The sequence below is a fragment of the Strigops habroptila genome, unplaced genomic scaffold, assembly GCF_004027225.2.
Source record: "Strigops habroptila isolate Jane unplaced genomic scaffold, bStrHab1.2.pri NW_022045584.1_ctg1, whole genome shotgun sequence".
In the NCBI taxonomy this organism is placed as follows: domain Eukaryota; kingdom Metazoa; phylum Chordata; class Aves; order Psittaciformes; family Psittacidae; genus Strigops; species Strigops habroptila.
This window is the reverse complement of record NW_022651066.1, coordinates 88,550-103,577: the sequence shown is the minus strand read 5'-3', so window position 1 is coordinate 103,577 and position 15,028 is coordinate 88,550. Positions and strand designations below refer to the sequence as shown.

At 65.7% G+C, this 15,028-nt stretch overlaps 2 protein-coding genes across 2 annotated transcripts; both read right to left on the bottom strand.

Annotated features, from left to right (window-relative positions):
• Positions 1-41: 41 nt before the first annotated feature.
• Positions 42-7,294, bottom strand: LOC115602906 (cytohesin-2). Its single transcript, XM_030474347.1, has 12 exons — positions 7,194-7,294; positions 6,495-6,642; positions 5,852-5,918; positions 5,649-5,767; positions 5,284-5,364; positions 4,707-4,819; positions 3,928-4,076; positions 3,200-3,312; positions 2,438-2,516; positions 2,094-2,165; positions 1,768-1,922; positions 42-1,146 (listed from the first exon to the last, which is right to left on the bottom strand). Exons 1-12 carry the CDS (start codon positions 7,210-7,212, stop codon positions 1,059-1,061), a joined length of 1,203 nt encoding a protein of 400 aa, XP_030330207.1. The 5' UTR covers positions 7,213-7,294; the 3' UTR covers positions 42-1,058.
• A 1,367-nt stretch (positions 7,295-8,661) lies between these two features.
• Positions 8,662-14,748, bottom strand: CACNG8 (calcium voltage-gated channel auxiliary subunit gamma 8). The gene is made up of 6 exons (XM_030474334.1): positions 14,458-14,748; positions 12,036-12,438; positions 11,148-11,231; positions 9,752-9,892; positions 9,084-9,303; positions 8,662-8,758 (listed from the first exon to the last, which is right to left on the bottom strand). The coding sequence occupies exons 1-6, from the start codon at positions 14,746-14,748 to the stop codon at positions 8,662-8,664; spliced, it is 1,236 nt and encodes a 411-aa protein (XP_030330194.1).
• Between the last annotated feature and the right edge of the window lie 280 nt (positions 14,749-15,028).

The window sequence follows — 15,028 nt, the reverse complement described above, 5'->3', positions numbered from 1 at the left end:
CCCCCCCCCGTACGCCCCCCCAAAAAGAAGCCAGACCCCCCTCAATGGGGCAGCTTTAATGGGGCAGAGCCATAAATAAAGGGGGGGAGGGGGGCGCAGAGACCTCCCCACCCCCCAAACTGGGATGAACTGGGAGGAATGGGGGGCTTGGGGGGGGCTTGTCCATGCACACGCCTCAAACATGCTTCAAGCACGCCTCGCACACGCCTCGCACACGCTTCTGCCCAGCAGAAGCCCCATTCACACGTGTCCCCCCCCACGTGTCCTATGGGAGGGTCCGTGTCTGTGTGTGCCCCCCCCACCTCAAAGGGGGTTGGGGGGGGCCCCAAAGGGGCGTCCCCACATTGTCCTTGGGGGGGGGGGGTGAAGGTCTGGGGGGGTCCCATTAAGGGTTGGGGGGGGTCCTGGTGGTCTGGGAGGGTCCATTTGTGGTCCTTGGCGGGGGGGTCCTTGTGGTCCTGAGTCAATGGGGGGGTTCCTTACTGCCTTGGGAGCGTCCATTGTGGTCCTGGGGGGGGGCCCAGGGGTCCTGTGTGGTCTTGGGGGGTCCATCATGGTCCTGGGGGGGTCCTTAAGGTCCTGGGAGGGTCCATTGTGGTCCTGGGGCGGTTCTTGAGGTCCATGGGGGGGTCCTGTGTGGTCTTGGGGGGTCCGCCATGGTGCAGGGGGGGTCCTTGGGGCCCTGGGAGGGTCCATTGTGGTCCTGGGGGGGTCCTTGAGGTCTTTGGGGGGGTTCCAGTGGTTCTGTGTGGTCTTGGGGGGGGTCCTGGGAGGTCCCTCGTTGTCATTGGGGGCGTCCATTGCAGTGGGGGGGATGTCCTTGTGGTCCTGGGTCATTGTGGGGGTCCCTTATGGTCCTAGGAGCATCCATTGTGGTCCTGGCGGGGGGGGGTCTCGTGTGGTCTCATGGTCCTTGTGACCCCTCATGGTCCTTGGGGGGGGTCCCTCGCGACGTGGGGGTGCCCCTCATGGTCCGGGGGGGTCCCTCGTGGTGCGGGGGGGTCCCCCATGGCCGCGGGGGGGCGCTGGGGGGGGCTCTGGGGGTCCCGCCCCCCCCCTCAGGGCTGCTCCTGCTTCTTCTTCACCGAGATCCTCTTCTTGCGGGCAGCCAGCATCTCATAGAAGGGGTCCACGCTCACCGCGGCCCTGGGGGGGGACGGGGGGGTTGAGGGGGTCCCCAAGAGGGGTTTGGGGTCCCGGCGGGTGTGTTGGGGGCCCAGGGGGTGTTTTGGGGGGTCCTGGGGGGCGTTTTTGGGCTCCGGGGGGGGGTTGGGGGTCCCCAGGGGTGGGGTCTAAAGTGGTCCCTCCCCCTGGATCCCCCTCCATAGCACCTTGGTACGTCCCAGCCCACAGGGAGCCCTGGGGCACCCCAAGAGGGTTTTGGGGTCCCCAGGGCCGGTTTTGGGGTCCCCGAGGCCATTTTTTGTATCCCCAGGGCTGTTTTTGGATCCCTGGGGCTGCTTTTGGGTCCAAGGAGGGATTTTTGGGGTCCCTCCTTTCATTTTTGGGGTCCCTGAAGCTGTTTCTGGGGTCCCTGATTCTGTTTCTGGGCTCCCTGAGGCCGGTTTTGGGGTGTCTGAGGCTGTTTTTGGGGTCCCTGATTCCATTTTTGGGGTGTTTGAGCCCATTTTGGGGGTGTTTGAGGCCGGTTTTGGGGTGTTTGAGGTGTTTCTGGGGTCCCTGATTCTGGTTTTGGGGTGTTGGAGGCCGTTTCTGGGGTGTTTGAGCCCGTTTTGGGGTGTTTGAGCCCGTTTTGGGGGCACTCACTGGATGGATTTGATCCACTCGTCCTTCTGGTCGCGCGTGGGGGCCGAGATGCGGTACACGACGTGGTTCCCCTCCACCACGCGCCCGTCGGCCTCCGTCTTACACGCCTTGATGAGCTGCCCCTTGTTGTTGGGGATGTAGAGCTCGAAGCAGTGCTGGGGGGGGGGGCACGTGTCAGGAGGGGCAATGGGACCCCCACATTGGGGGGTGATAGAGAGGGAACTGGGGGGGGGGCTGCTGCCCCCCAAAATGGGGTCTTCCCAGGTGTCCATAGACCTATGGAGCACCCATAGGGATGGGGGATGGGGGGGTAGGGGGGGTCTCACCGGCTTCCGGGGATCCTCCACCTCCCGGATGCTCAGGTTCTCCAATGGGATGATCCCACGAGGCTCCTTGTCCTGGGGGGGGCAACAAGGTTTGGAGGGACCCTTAGGGGGGTCAATGGGGCTTTTGGGGGGGGCCCCAGAGGGTCACTGGGGGGGATCAGGGGGTCCCACAGGGGTTGGGGGGGGTCAAACCATCCTAGGGCACGGTCAGACCATTACAGGGGTGGGGTGGGGGTGGGTTGGGGTGGCTTTGGGCTGGTTTGGGGTGTTTGGGGGTGTTTTGGGGTGGTTTTGGGGGTGGTTTGGGGTGTTTGGGGGGTGATTTGGGGTGTTTGGGGTCTCACCGTGGTGTACTCGAAGTAATAGAGGCAGTTGTCGGTGAGGATGAACCAGCGGCGCTTCCACGTCTTCACCCGCCCGCCTGGGGGGGGGCACAGGGGGGGCTCAGGGAGGGGTTTGGGGAGTCGTTGGATGGGGGGGGGGTGTCCCTATGGAGCCACACTGGGGGGGGCTCCAAAGGGGAATAGGTTGAGGAAGGGGATGGATAAAGGGGGAGGGGTGATGGGGGGGGTGGGGGGGGGGGGGCAGAGCCCCAGTGCATGCTGGGAGTGAAGGGGGGGGCACCTACCTCCTGGGGGGCAGTCGGGCATCGGCAGCAATGGGGGGGGTAATGGGGGTGATGAGGGGTAATAGGGGATGATGGGAGGGTCAAGGGGGGGTAATAGGAGGTGATGGGGGAGTCAAAGGGGGGTAATGGGAGGTAATGGGGGGGCACAGAGAGAGAAGAATAGAAAGAGGTAACGTCAGTTATATGTGTACGGGAATAACCCCCCCTCATTAAGACCCACGGACTGGGGGGACTGGGAGGGAACTGGGAAGGAACTGGGAAGGTCCAATGGGGCACTGGAAAGGACTGGGAAGGCCACAGAGGAACCCTGGGAGGGACTGAAGGAGGCACTGGGGACCCCCAGGGGGACACCCAGCACCAGACTGGGATACACTGGGAGGGTCTGACCCATTCCCAGTGTGGTGTGGGGGACCGGGGGGCGGAGCCAGGGGAAGGGGCGTGGCTAAAGGGAGGGGGCGTGGCCGGGGGAGGGCGCTCACCCAGCTTGAGCAGCCAGCCCTCGCGGTCGGGGTTGAAGAACGTGTGGGTCAGGTCGTTGCCGTCGTCCTCCGGGATCTTGAAGGGCTCGCTGCGGATGCTCTCGTACAGGTTCTATGGGGCAGGGGGCGGGGTCAGGCCGGGACACGCCCCCCCACCCCCTGAGCCAACCAATCAGCTCCTAGAGAACACCCCCCGCCAGCCCTTGGCTCTGCCCACAGAGCCCCAAGCCCCGCCCATAGAGTTCCAAGCTCCGCCCATATAGCCCCAAGCTCCGCCCACAGCAACCAACCCCGCCCATAAAGCCCCATCTATAGACCCAGAAGCCCTGCCCCCAACATCAGGCCACACCCCAGGAGTCCCAAGCCCCGCCCATATAGCCCCAAGCTCCGCCCACAGCAACTAACCACGCCCACTCAAAGCCCCATCTATAGCCCCGCCCACAACAGCTGCCTCCACCCCTGCCTATAGACACACAAGCCCCGCCCGCCGCCTTTGACCACGCCCACCCAGCACCAAGCCCCGCCCACCGCCCCTAAACCCCACCCAGACACACGCCCCCTTACAAGCCTCACCCCCCGGAACCACGCCTCCAGCCACCACCCTGAGCCCCTCCCTCTGCCTCCAGACCACGCTCCCTTAAGCCCCGCCCCTTCACCCCCAGACCACGCCCCCTCCCCCTTTGCCCCGCCCCTTTCCCCGAAGCCCCGCCCCCCCGAGCCCCCCCACCCGCAGCAGCTCCTCGGGCAGGTCGCCGCCGTCGTTGATGCCACGGTTCATGGCCACGAAGCGCTCGGCCGAGGGCTTGTCCCGCACGTTGGGGTTGTGCAGGCTCGTGTTCAGCATGATCACGGCGAAGGACAGCACGTAGCACGTGTCTGGGGGGCAGCGGGGGGGGGGACCCCGAAAGACAAGGAGGGGACACCAAGGGATGGGTGGTATCGTGAGTGGGGGGACCCCAATAGACAGAGGGCACAGGGAGCAACCCCAGCATCGAAAGGGGAAACAAGGGGACCCCAAGAGACAGGGGGAACCCCACTGGGTGCGTTTGGGGTGCAAAGGGGTGCATTAGGGATCAGTGAAGGTGCATTGCGGTTCAATGGGATGCATTGGGGTGCAATGAGGTGCATTGGGGACGAGTGGGGGTGCATTGGGGTACATTGGGGTGCAATGGGGGTACATAGGAATAACAATGGGGTGCATTGGGGGTACATAGGGGTGAAATGGGGTGCAATAGATGTACATAGGGGTGCAATAGGGGTAGATACGGATGCAATGAGGTACATAGGGATGCAAAGGGGTACATTGGGGTGCAATGGGGTGCAATAGGGGTATATAGGGGTGCAATGGGGTGCAGTAGGGTGCAATAGGGGTACCTAGGGGTGCAATGGGGTGCAATGGGGGTACATAGGGGTGCAATGGGGTGCAATGGGGTGCAATAGGGGTACATAGGGATGCAATGTGGTACATTGGGGTACAGCGGGGTGCAGTGGGGGGTCGGGCCGTACCGGTACACTGGAACACGCCGGGGTTGCAGAGGCAGTACCGCTGCGCAAAGGCCTCCATCATCCGGTCGATCTTCTGCGCCTCCCCCGGCAGCCGGAAGCTCCAGAGGAACTGCCTGGGGGGGGACACCCCAAAATCCCCATTGCAGCCCATGTACCCCAATGTACCCCCACCGCACCCCATTGCACCCCCATTGCAGCCCAGGTACCCCAATGTACCCCCACCGCACCCCATTGCACCCCCATTGCACCCCAATGTACCTCCATCGCACCCCATGTAGCCCAATGTACCCCCATGTACCCCCACCGCATCCCATTGCACCCCCATTGCACCCCAATGTACCCCCATTGCACCCCATGTACCCCAATGTGCCCCCACTGATCCCCAATGCACCCCCATTGCAGCCCATATACCCCAATGTACCCCAATGCACCCCCATTGCACCCCAATGCACCCAATGTACCCCTCTGAACACCTCCCAAGTGGCACCCCAGGACCCCAGAGGACCTCCACATGACCCCCCAGCCCCCCCAAGTGCTCCCTGCCCCCCAAGTGCCCCCCCTGTACCCCCGTGCTCACCTCAGGGCCTGCACCAGGTTGAGGTCGGTGAACTCGTGCAGGTCCACGAAGGCGTGCAGCACCCCGATGTTGAACTCCTCCCTGGGCACCGGGCTGTCAATCACCCCTGGCCCCGCCCACCGCCCCCGGCCCCGCCCACCGCCCCTTGGCCCCGCCCACCATCAGTCACCCACAGCCTTGCCCATTGCTTGCAGGGGCTTATGGAAGCTCCGCCCCTTTCAGGAAGCCACGCCCCCTCTTGAGATGCTCCTTCCCATAAGCCCCTCCCCTTCCTCATAAGCCCCTCCCCTTCCCCATAGCCCCTCCCTTCTCTCCTAAGCCCAACCCCTTCCCCATAAGCCCCTCCCCTTCCCCACAGGCCCCACCTCTCGCCCAGGTAGTCCCCTATGGCCGTCTTGTTGAGCCCTTCGCCCTTGTAGAGGAAGCGGGCGATGTCCTCGGCCGTGTGCCGCAGCAGCTCATTCTCCACCAAGAACTGGATCCCCTGCACCCCAAAACCAGCAAACCCGGGTCCATGGGGGGGCCCAGGGCCCCACCAAACCCCCTGTTTCATGGGGGAAGCACCCACCTTTTTGGGGTCCATGTTGAACTTCTTCCGGCCCATCCCCATCTTGCGGTTCCTCTGGAGGGTTTTGCTGCAACCCAAGGGGGTTAAATGAAGTTGGAGGGGGGGAACCCTATATTGAGAGGGCTTTAAGCAGGTTTAGGGGGTCCCTTGGGCCCTAGGAGACACTGAGAAGACCCAAAGCCCCTTTGAGGGGGTGTCTTGGCAGTGCTGGGGGGTATTTAGAAGCCCTGGGGTGGATTTTGGGGGTGCAGGGGAGGTATTTAGGAGCCTCAGGGGGGTATCTGGGGGTCTTGGGGGGGTATTTGGGGTTCTGTGGGGGTATTTTGCACTGATGGGGAGTATTTGGGGGTGCTGGGAGGTATTTGCTGTTCTAGGGGGATATTTGGGAGCCTCAGGAGGGTATTTGGGGGTCCTGGGGGGTTATTTGGAGTGTCCTGGTGGTGTATTTGAGGTTCTAGGGGGTATATGGGAGACTCAGGGGGGGTTTTGAGGCTCATAGGGGGATATTTGGAGGTGCTGGGGGGTATTTGGAGGTGCTAGGAGGGTATCTGGGGGTCCCAGGGGGGTATTTGGGGTTGTAGGGGGGTATGTGGGGATCCCAAGGGTGTATTTGGGGGTGCTGGGGGGGTGTTTGGGGTCTGACCTGCCCTCGTTGGCCTCCAGCCCCTCCACCTCGCTCATGGCCTCGCTGAGCTCCTCGCGCAGGCGCTGGATCTCCCCCAGCAGCTCCTGCTTCCGCCGCCGGATGCTCTCCAGCTCCAGCCGCTCCTCGGCCGTCAGGTCGGGGGGCACTGGGGGGGCCAGGGGGGGCCCAAAGGGGGTGAGCAGGGTCACGGCGCCGCCCCCTTTCCCTAAGCACCGCCCACTGCCCGTAGCCCCGCCCCTTCCCTTTCCCCATTTAGGAGCCGGGTGCTCTGACCACGCCCCCTTTCCCACACGCCCCACCCCTTTCACCCAGTCCAGCCTTAACGCATCCCAAGCCACGCCCCCACCCAAGCCACGCCCCGTACCCAAACCACGCCCCCACCCCATTACCCCATTCAGGTGCCTGAGAACCTGACCACGCCCCCTCTGGCTATGACCACGCCCCCTCTCAAGCCACGCCCCCTTCACCCAACCCCGCCCAGGTTGGGAGCGTGGCCCAAAGAGGGAGTGGCCAGCGGTGGGGGCGTGGCCTCGGCGCTCACATCCGCCCCCCCCCGTCCGCATTGAATGGTTTCAGCCACCCGCTCCCCCCCAGGCATTGGCCCCGCGCGGCCGCCGTACCCGCGCTCCACACGGGGGGGTCTAACAGGGCTATCCCGTGTTCCCTCCCGCCCCCCGCCGCACGCCCCGACCCTACCGTAGACTCCGTCCTCCATCGCGGCCGCTCCCGGGGCTGCTCCGGCCGCTCCTCTCGGCTCCTCCGCCCTCCGCCGCGGCTGCGCCCGCCCCGGGCCCGCCCTCCCACCGCAGCCGCACCCAATGGAGCAGCGGCGCACCCTGAGCGACGGGGCCGAGCAGCCAATAGGAGCGCACGCTGGGACGTAGCCCCGGCGGGGCGCGATGAGCGGCAGCTGGTATTAGCCAATCAGAGACTGAGTAGGGTTATTGGCAGCGACGCTGGCCAATGAGCAGTCAGAACCACCTCTGAAGGGCGGGACAGAGCCCATAAGGGCGCCTGGCGCGGTGATTGATAGGCTGCGCAACCAATGGGAGGGCGGGAAGCCCGTTCCGCGTTGCTACGGTCCTTGCTGGTTGCTAAGGGCCTCATTAATATTAACCCCTCATTAACATCAACCCGTCATTAACGTTAATGACCTTCCACAACCCGTAGGGGGGATGACACCCCCTTAAACCCCCGCCCCAAACCCCCTCTCTTCAGCGTTGCCATGGTGATAACCCAGCAGCCCCCCCCCCCCCCCCCCCCCGTTGCCATGGTGACAACCTCCCCCGTTGTCATGGCGACCGCCCCCCCCCCCCGCGCGGCTGTTCCAGAGACTCCGGTTTATTTAAACAGCGTAAAAACCCATGCGAGGGGCGGGGCCTGTACAAAGGGGCGGGGGCAGGGGGGAAGGGGGCGGGGCCAGCGCGGGTTCTGGGCGGGGCCAGCGCGGTGGGAGGGGCCGGGGCTGTACAAAGGGGCGGGTCCTGGGGGGGATGACGCTATCAAAGGGGGCGGGGCTGTACAGGGAAGGGGGGGCTGTACAAGGGAGGGGGCGTGGCCTCGGGGCACGCGGTGGGGGGGGGGCTCCCAATGATCCCGGCCCCCCCCCCAATGGACACACGGACAATTAACTCACGATCGTTAATGGGGACAGGTGGGAGCGGCTGGGGGGGACCGGGAGTGAATGGGGGTTCCTGGGGGGGCCCTGTGGGTCTGCGGGGGCCCTACGGGTGTTGGGGGTCCCAATGAGGCCCTATGAATTGGGGGGTCCCAATGGGTGGGGGGCATCCCAATGGGTCCCTATTGATACTGGGCAGTCCCAACGGCTCCAGGGGGGGTCCCAATGGGTCCCAATGGATGTTGGGGTGTCCCAACGGCTCCAGGGGGGGTCCCAATGGCTCCAGGGGGGGTCCCAGTGGGTCCCAATGGATGTTGGGGTGTCCCAATGGCTCGAGGGGGGTCCCAGTGGGTCCCTATGGATGCTGGGGTGTCCCAATGGCTCCTGGGGGGCCTAATGGGTCCCTATGGATGCCGGGGTGTCCCAATGGCTCCGAGGGGGTCCCAATGGGTCCCTATGGATGTTGGGGTATCCCAATGGCTCCGGGGGGGCCCAATAGGTCCCTATGGACGCTGAGCAGTCCCAATGGCTCGGAGGGGGGGGTCCCTACACGGGGGTTGTCTTGCGATTCAGGGTGCTGGTCCCGGACGCACTCTCGGGCCCCCCCCCCGCCGGGTGGTTCCTTCCCGAACGCGTTATGGAGCTGCAGAAAGGGGGGGCCGGGGGTTCCGGGAGGGGGTGGACCCCCGGTACCGGCCGATGCGGGGGGGGCCTGTGCCTCCCCCCTGTGCCCCCCCTCTCTGGTCAGCGTGTACATGGAGATATCCCCTTGGGGGGGGCACCCCCCGCTCCCCCCCCGCCCCCCCACCCCCTTTGGTCGGGGGGGACATGAGCGGCGGTGGGGGGGCGGGGGGGGCGGGGGGGGCGGGGCCGCGCCGGGGTCGCTGGAGCGGGAGCTGGAGCAGGAGCGGCGGCGGGGGCGGGGCCTCGGGCCGGGGGGGGGCGCCCGGGGCGGGGGGGGCGGGGGGGGCAGGAGGGGGCCGCCCCCCCCCCGGGCCTTGCGGTGCCGCTCGATGTAGAGGTTGACGGCGAGGACGCCGATGGCCTCGGCCAGGATGAACGAGAGGCCCCCGAAGTAGAAGGACCAGCCGTAGGAGTAATGGCTCTTCTTGGGCTCCTCGCGGCGCGGGCCCGGCTCCCCCGCGTTGGACGAGATGTACACGATCACCCCGATGATGTTGCTGAGACCTGGGGGGGGGGGGGGGGGGGGGGGGGTGGGATATGGGGTGTGGGGATGGTCCCCCAGGAACCCCCCCCCAAGCCCCTCATCACCCCCCCTCTTCTCTATAACCCCTCCCCTGTAACTCCCCAGACACCCCCAGGACCCCCCAAAACCCAACCATCACCCCCCATCATCCCCCCATTCTCCCTCCATCACCTCCATTGCCCCCATTGCCCCATTGCCCCCATCACCCCCATCACCCCCATTGCCCCATTGCCCCCATCACCCCCATCACCCCCATTGCCCCCGTCACCCCCATCACCTCCATTGCCCCATTGCCCCATCACCCCCATCGCCCCCATTGCCCCATTGCCCCATTGCCCCATCACCCCCCTCACCCCCATTGCCCCATTGCCCCCATCACCCCCATCACCCCCATTGCCCCATTGCCCCATTGCCCCCATTGCCACGCACCAGCAGCCACGAAGAGGATACCGGCCCCCAGCACGAGGCTGGTGCGGGCCCCCCGCAGGCGGCTGGCGGCCACGCAGACCCCCCCCAGCAGCAGCAGTGCCGCGCTCAGGATCGGGAAGATGCTGGAGGCTCGGACCACCCCTGCGGGACACGCGCCCCTTAGAGACAGCCAATGGGAGCCCACCCTGGGGGTGGCGGCCAATCAGAGCGCAGGAATAGCAAGGGATTGTGAAGCTTTGGCCAATGGGAGGTGCTCAATAGGTGGCCAATCAGAACGTGGGTATAGGGTGGGGAGCTGGTAGCACCAGCCAATGGGAGCCCACGGCGATGGCAGCCAATCAGAGGGCAACAATAATATGGGATCGGGTAGCCAAAGTGAATGGGAGGTGCTCAAATAGGTGGCCAATCAGAGCACAGGAATGGCAGTTGGATCTGGTAGCCCTGGCCAGTGGGAGCTCTGGAGCTGGCAGCCAATCAGAGGGCGCAAATGGCATGGGATTGGCTAGCCCTGGCCAATGGGAGGCCCAGTGCTGGTGGCCAATCAGAGCCTGGGAGCCCCATAGGGATCCATCAGCCCCCAGCCAATCAGGGAGAGGGTCTTTGAGGGTGGGTCCCAGTGAGGAGAAAGGAGGCCTGTGGTCAGGAGCCAATCAGAGCACGGAGGCTCCTGTGGCCGTGGGTCTGGCAGCCAATTGGAAAAGAGACTTTCTGAAGGGGGCGGCAGCAGCCAATCAGAGCACAGAGTCTCCAGGCTCATTGACACCACCAGCCAATAGGGGCACAGGGGCTGAGGGCTGTGCCCCCAGCCACAGCCAATCAGAAGCGGGTATGTGCTCACTGAGACCCTCAGCCAATCAACAGGGGAGGCTTCCTGGGCAACGCAGCCAATCAGGATGCAGCCCCCGCTCCGCTGCCAGCAGCCAATCAGGAGCAGAAGCCGGCCCCTGTTGCCGGGGGCGGGGCGTTGCCATGGAGCCCCGTTGCCATGGGAGCCGCGTGGCTGGGGCGGTTGCCATGGCGACACCGGGGCAGCCCTGGGATGCTGACGGCGCCGTTGCCATGGCGACAGCGCAGCGGTTGCTGCGGCGATGGCAGGACAACGCTGGGATGTTGCTGGGGGGATGCCAAGGCGGTTGCCCGGGTGATGCTGGGGTGGTTGCCATGGTGATGGCGAGGTGATGCCAAAGCCGTTACCAGGGTGATGGGGGGGGTGGTTGCCATGGTGACAGGGAGGCGGTTGCTGGGGTGATGGGGGGGTCATCGCCATGGTGATGGTGGGGTGGTTGCCATGGTGACAGCAGGGCAGTTGCCAGGGTGATGCTGGGGTGGTTGCCACGGTGATGGTGGGCTGATGGGGCTGTTGCCATGGTGACGGGTGGTTGCCATGGCGACTCACGGAGCAGGTACTCGGCGCTGTCATGGTCGTACTCCATGTCCTCGGGGAAGTGGTTGATCTTCAGGCAAAGCCCCCGCTTGAGGCCTGCGGGGACATGGGGACACTGTGGGTGGGATGCGGGGACGTGGGGATATGGGGTAGTGGGGACACCAGGGGGGTGCCGTGGGGCTGGGGACATCACAAGGGTGGAGATGAAGACACCATGGGCCACCTCCGGCTGTGCCGCTGCTGGGCTGCAAGACCCACCAACCCCCGACAGCGCCACAGTGTCCCCAGTGGTGTCACCAGTGCCCTTAATGATGCCCCCAATGTCCCAATATTGCCCCCAATGATGCTCCCAACGTCCCCATGAGGCCCCCAATGATGCCCCCAATGCCCCAGTGATGCCCCCAATGTCCCAATGATGCTTCCAATGTGCCCAATGATGCCCCAATGATGCCCCAATGATGCTCCCAATACCCCAATGATGCCCCAAGGATGGCCCCAAGGATGGCCCTAATGATGGCTCCAATGATGCTCCCAATGATGCCCCAATGATGCCCCCATGATGCCCCCAATGATGCCCCAATCATGCCCCCAATGATGCTCCAATGATGCTCCAATGATGCCCCAATGATGCACCCAATGATGCCCCAATCATGCCCCAATGATGCCCCCAATGTTGCCCCCAATGTTGCCCCAATGATGCTCCCAATACCCCAATGATGCCCCCAATGTTGCCCCAATGATGCCCCCAATACCCCAATGTTGCCCCAATGATGCCCCAATGATGCCCCCAATGTTGCCCCAATGATGCTCCCAATGCCCCAGTGATGCTCCCAATGATGCCCCAATGATGCCGCAGTGCTGCCCCGATGCCGCCCAGGTGCTGCCCCCCGTGCCCCCCACCTTCGAGGCAGCACACCCTCCAGAGGCCGGAGTGGGTCATGCCGCCGGGGTCGCGGCGGTCGCGCTGCGCCGCGTCGTCGCCGGAGGCGTTGCTGGTGTTGCAGATGAAGGCGCGGGCGTAGAGCCAATAGTCGGTGCCGATGGCGATGGTCATGAGGCCGAAGGCCGCGAAGGCGCCCACGGCCGTGAGCAGCGCCTGGACCCCCCTCTCGCACCACAGCGGGCCCCCCCCATCCCAGTGCTTGAGCGCGTCCAGCCTGGAGCAGAGCCCCCCCCGCGCCGCGCCGCCGGGGGAGCCCGAGCCCCAGAAACCCGCCAGCGGGACCGGGCGGCGCGGACAGAGAGCGGGGAGTGGGGGGGCCCGGGGGGGGCCCCTCGGGATGGGGATGGGGGGACCCCAAGGCTGAGACCTTCAAAGGATGGATGGGGGGACCCCAAGGATGGGACCTTCACAGGATGGATGGGGGGACCCTGGGAATGGGGGGTCCCCTATTAATGGGGATGGGGGGACCCCAAGGATGGGACCCTGGGGATGGGGATGGGGGGACCCCAAGGATGGGACCTTCAAAGGATGGATGGGGGGACCCTGGGGATGGGGGACCCCCTATTAATGGGGATGGGGGGACCCCAAGGATGGGACCCTGGGGATGGGGATGGGGGGACCCCAAGGATGGGACCTTCACAGGATGGATGGGGGGACCCTGGGGATGAGGGGTCCCCTATTAATGGGGATGGGGGGACCCCAAGGATGGGACCTTCAAAGGATGGGGATGGGGGGACCCTGGGAATGGGGGGGTCCCCTATTAATGGGGATGAGGGGACCCTAAGGATGGGGGAGTCCTCTAGTAATGCGGATGGGGGGACCCCAAGGATGAGACCCTGGGGATGGGGATGGGGGGACCCCAAGGGTAGGACCTTTAAAGGATGGATGGGGGGACCCCTGGTAATGGGGATGGGGGGTCCCCTATTAACGGATGGGGAGAGAGGCTTGGGGCAGGGATGGGAGCCCCAAAGGATGGGGGGGCCCTTGGTGATGGGGATGGGGGGTGTCCCCTGGTAATGGACGTGGAGGAGGTTATAGGGGGGACACCAGGGATGGGACCCTAAAGAGTGGGGGAGTCCCCTAGTAAAGGATGGGGGGCCACGACCCCAAGGATGGGACCCCAAGGGAATGGGTGTGGGGGGGTTATGGGGAGGACCCCAGGTAAGGGCTACGGGGTGCTGGGGTGCAGGGGGACCCCCAAGTGTGGGGCGGGGGTTATGGGGGTGAGCAGGCCCCAAACGTGGCCCTTACCCCCGGCTATGGGGGGGGGGTGATGGGGCCCCCCCTTGGCTCCGCCCCCTGCACCCCCAAAGTGCCCTCAGGGGCCTGGGGGGGGGTGGAGGGGAGCTGAGGCCATGGGGGGGACACACGCGCGTGGGACACGTGTAGGACACGCGTAGGACACACGTGGGACACGGGACACGGCTCCACACGTGGCAGCGGCTCCTCCGTGATGGCTGCGGAGACACAGAGCGGGGCCTTGCACGAGGGCCTTGCACGGGGGCCTTGCACGAGGGCCTCAGAGCGGGGCCTTGCACGGGGGCCTTGCACGGGGGCCTCCCATGAAGCTGCCTTGTGCACCCCGACATGTTGCTCCCCATACATGTGCTCCCGCACACACGTGTGCGCTGCCCCCTCCCCCCGCCCCGGTTACACGTGTGCTGAGTCATGATCGTGCGTCACACGTGGGTGACTCACCCGCTGCACCCGGCCGGACACATGACCCCCCCCCCTTGCACACGCGTGTGCACGGCTCAGTGTGTGTGCATGGGGGGGGCAGACACGTGTGTGCACGAGCACGGCTGCACATGCGTGTGTAAGCGCGCGGCAGATGGACATGGATGGGGGAGTGCGCACATGTGTGTTGGAGCGTGTCCATGGCCTTGGGAGCACACTACATGCATGTGGGAGCGCGTATATGGCCTTGGGAGCGTGCACACGTGTGTTGGAGCATGTATATGGATGCTGGAGCACGTATATGCCATTGAGAGCGTGCACACGCGTGTCGGAGCATGCACATGACGCTGGGAGCATGCACACACATGTTGGAGCATGTACATGTCATTGGGAGCGTGCACACGCGTGTGCAAATGCCCCATACGGACTCCTGCCCCCCCCAGGACCCCAACCCCCCCCAAGGACCACCATGACCCCCCCAAACCCCTTCGGGCCCCCCAAGACCCCCCCGGACCCATTGCCCCCCCCCAGCCCCCCCCCAAGCCCCGGGGTCCCCATTTACCTGCTCAGGCGCCGGGTTGGGGGGGGCTGAGCCCCGGTTTGGGGTGCGGGGGCTCAGGTCGGGGGGACCGGTTCCGGGGGGGGGGGGGGGGGGGGGCCGGTTTTGGGGTGTCCTTGTGCCGGTTGGGGGGGTCTCGATGCCGGTTCCGGGGGGGGCTCCCGGTGGTTCGGGGGGTCCCGGTGGGTGCCGGTGGGTCCCGTTGGGTCCCGGTGGGTGCCGGGGGGGTCCCGGGGGGGTCCCGGGGGGGTCCCGGGGGTGCCGGTGCCGATGCGGGTCCGTGCGCGGCTGCGGCGGGTGCGGGGGGGGGGGCTGATGGGGGGGGGGCCGAAGGGGGGGGGCGGGAGGGAGGGGGGGGGGCCAGCTGGGAGGGGCGGAGCCTGGAAGCTTCGGGGGGTGACGTCAGGGGAGGGGCGGGGCGGAGCGGTTGCCATGGGAACGGGGATGCTGGCGGTGTCCTAGCGACGGCGAGGCCCCGCCCCCCCTCCATTGCCCCCAACCCACAGTGACCCCCCAGCCCCTTATTGCCCCCCCATAGCCCCTTATCGCCCCCCCATAGCCTCTTATTGCCCCCCCATAGCCCCTTATTGCCCCCCATAGCCCCTTATCGCCCCCCCATAGCCTCTTATTGCCCCCCCATAGCCCCTTATTGCCCCCCCATAGACCCTTATCGCCCCCCATAGCCTCTTGCTGCCCCCCCGTAGCCCCTTATTA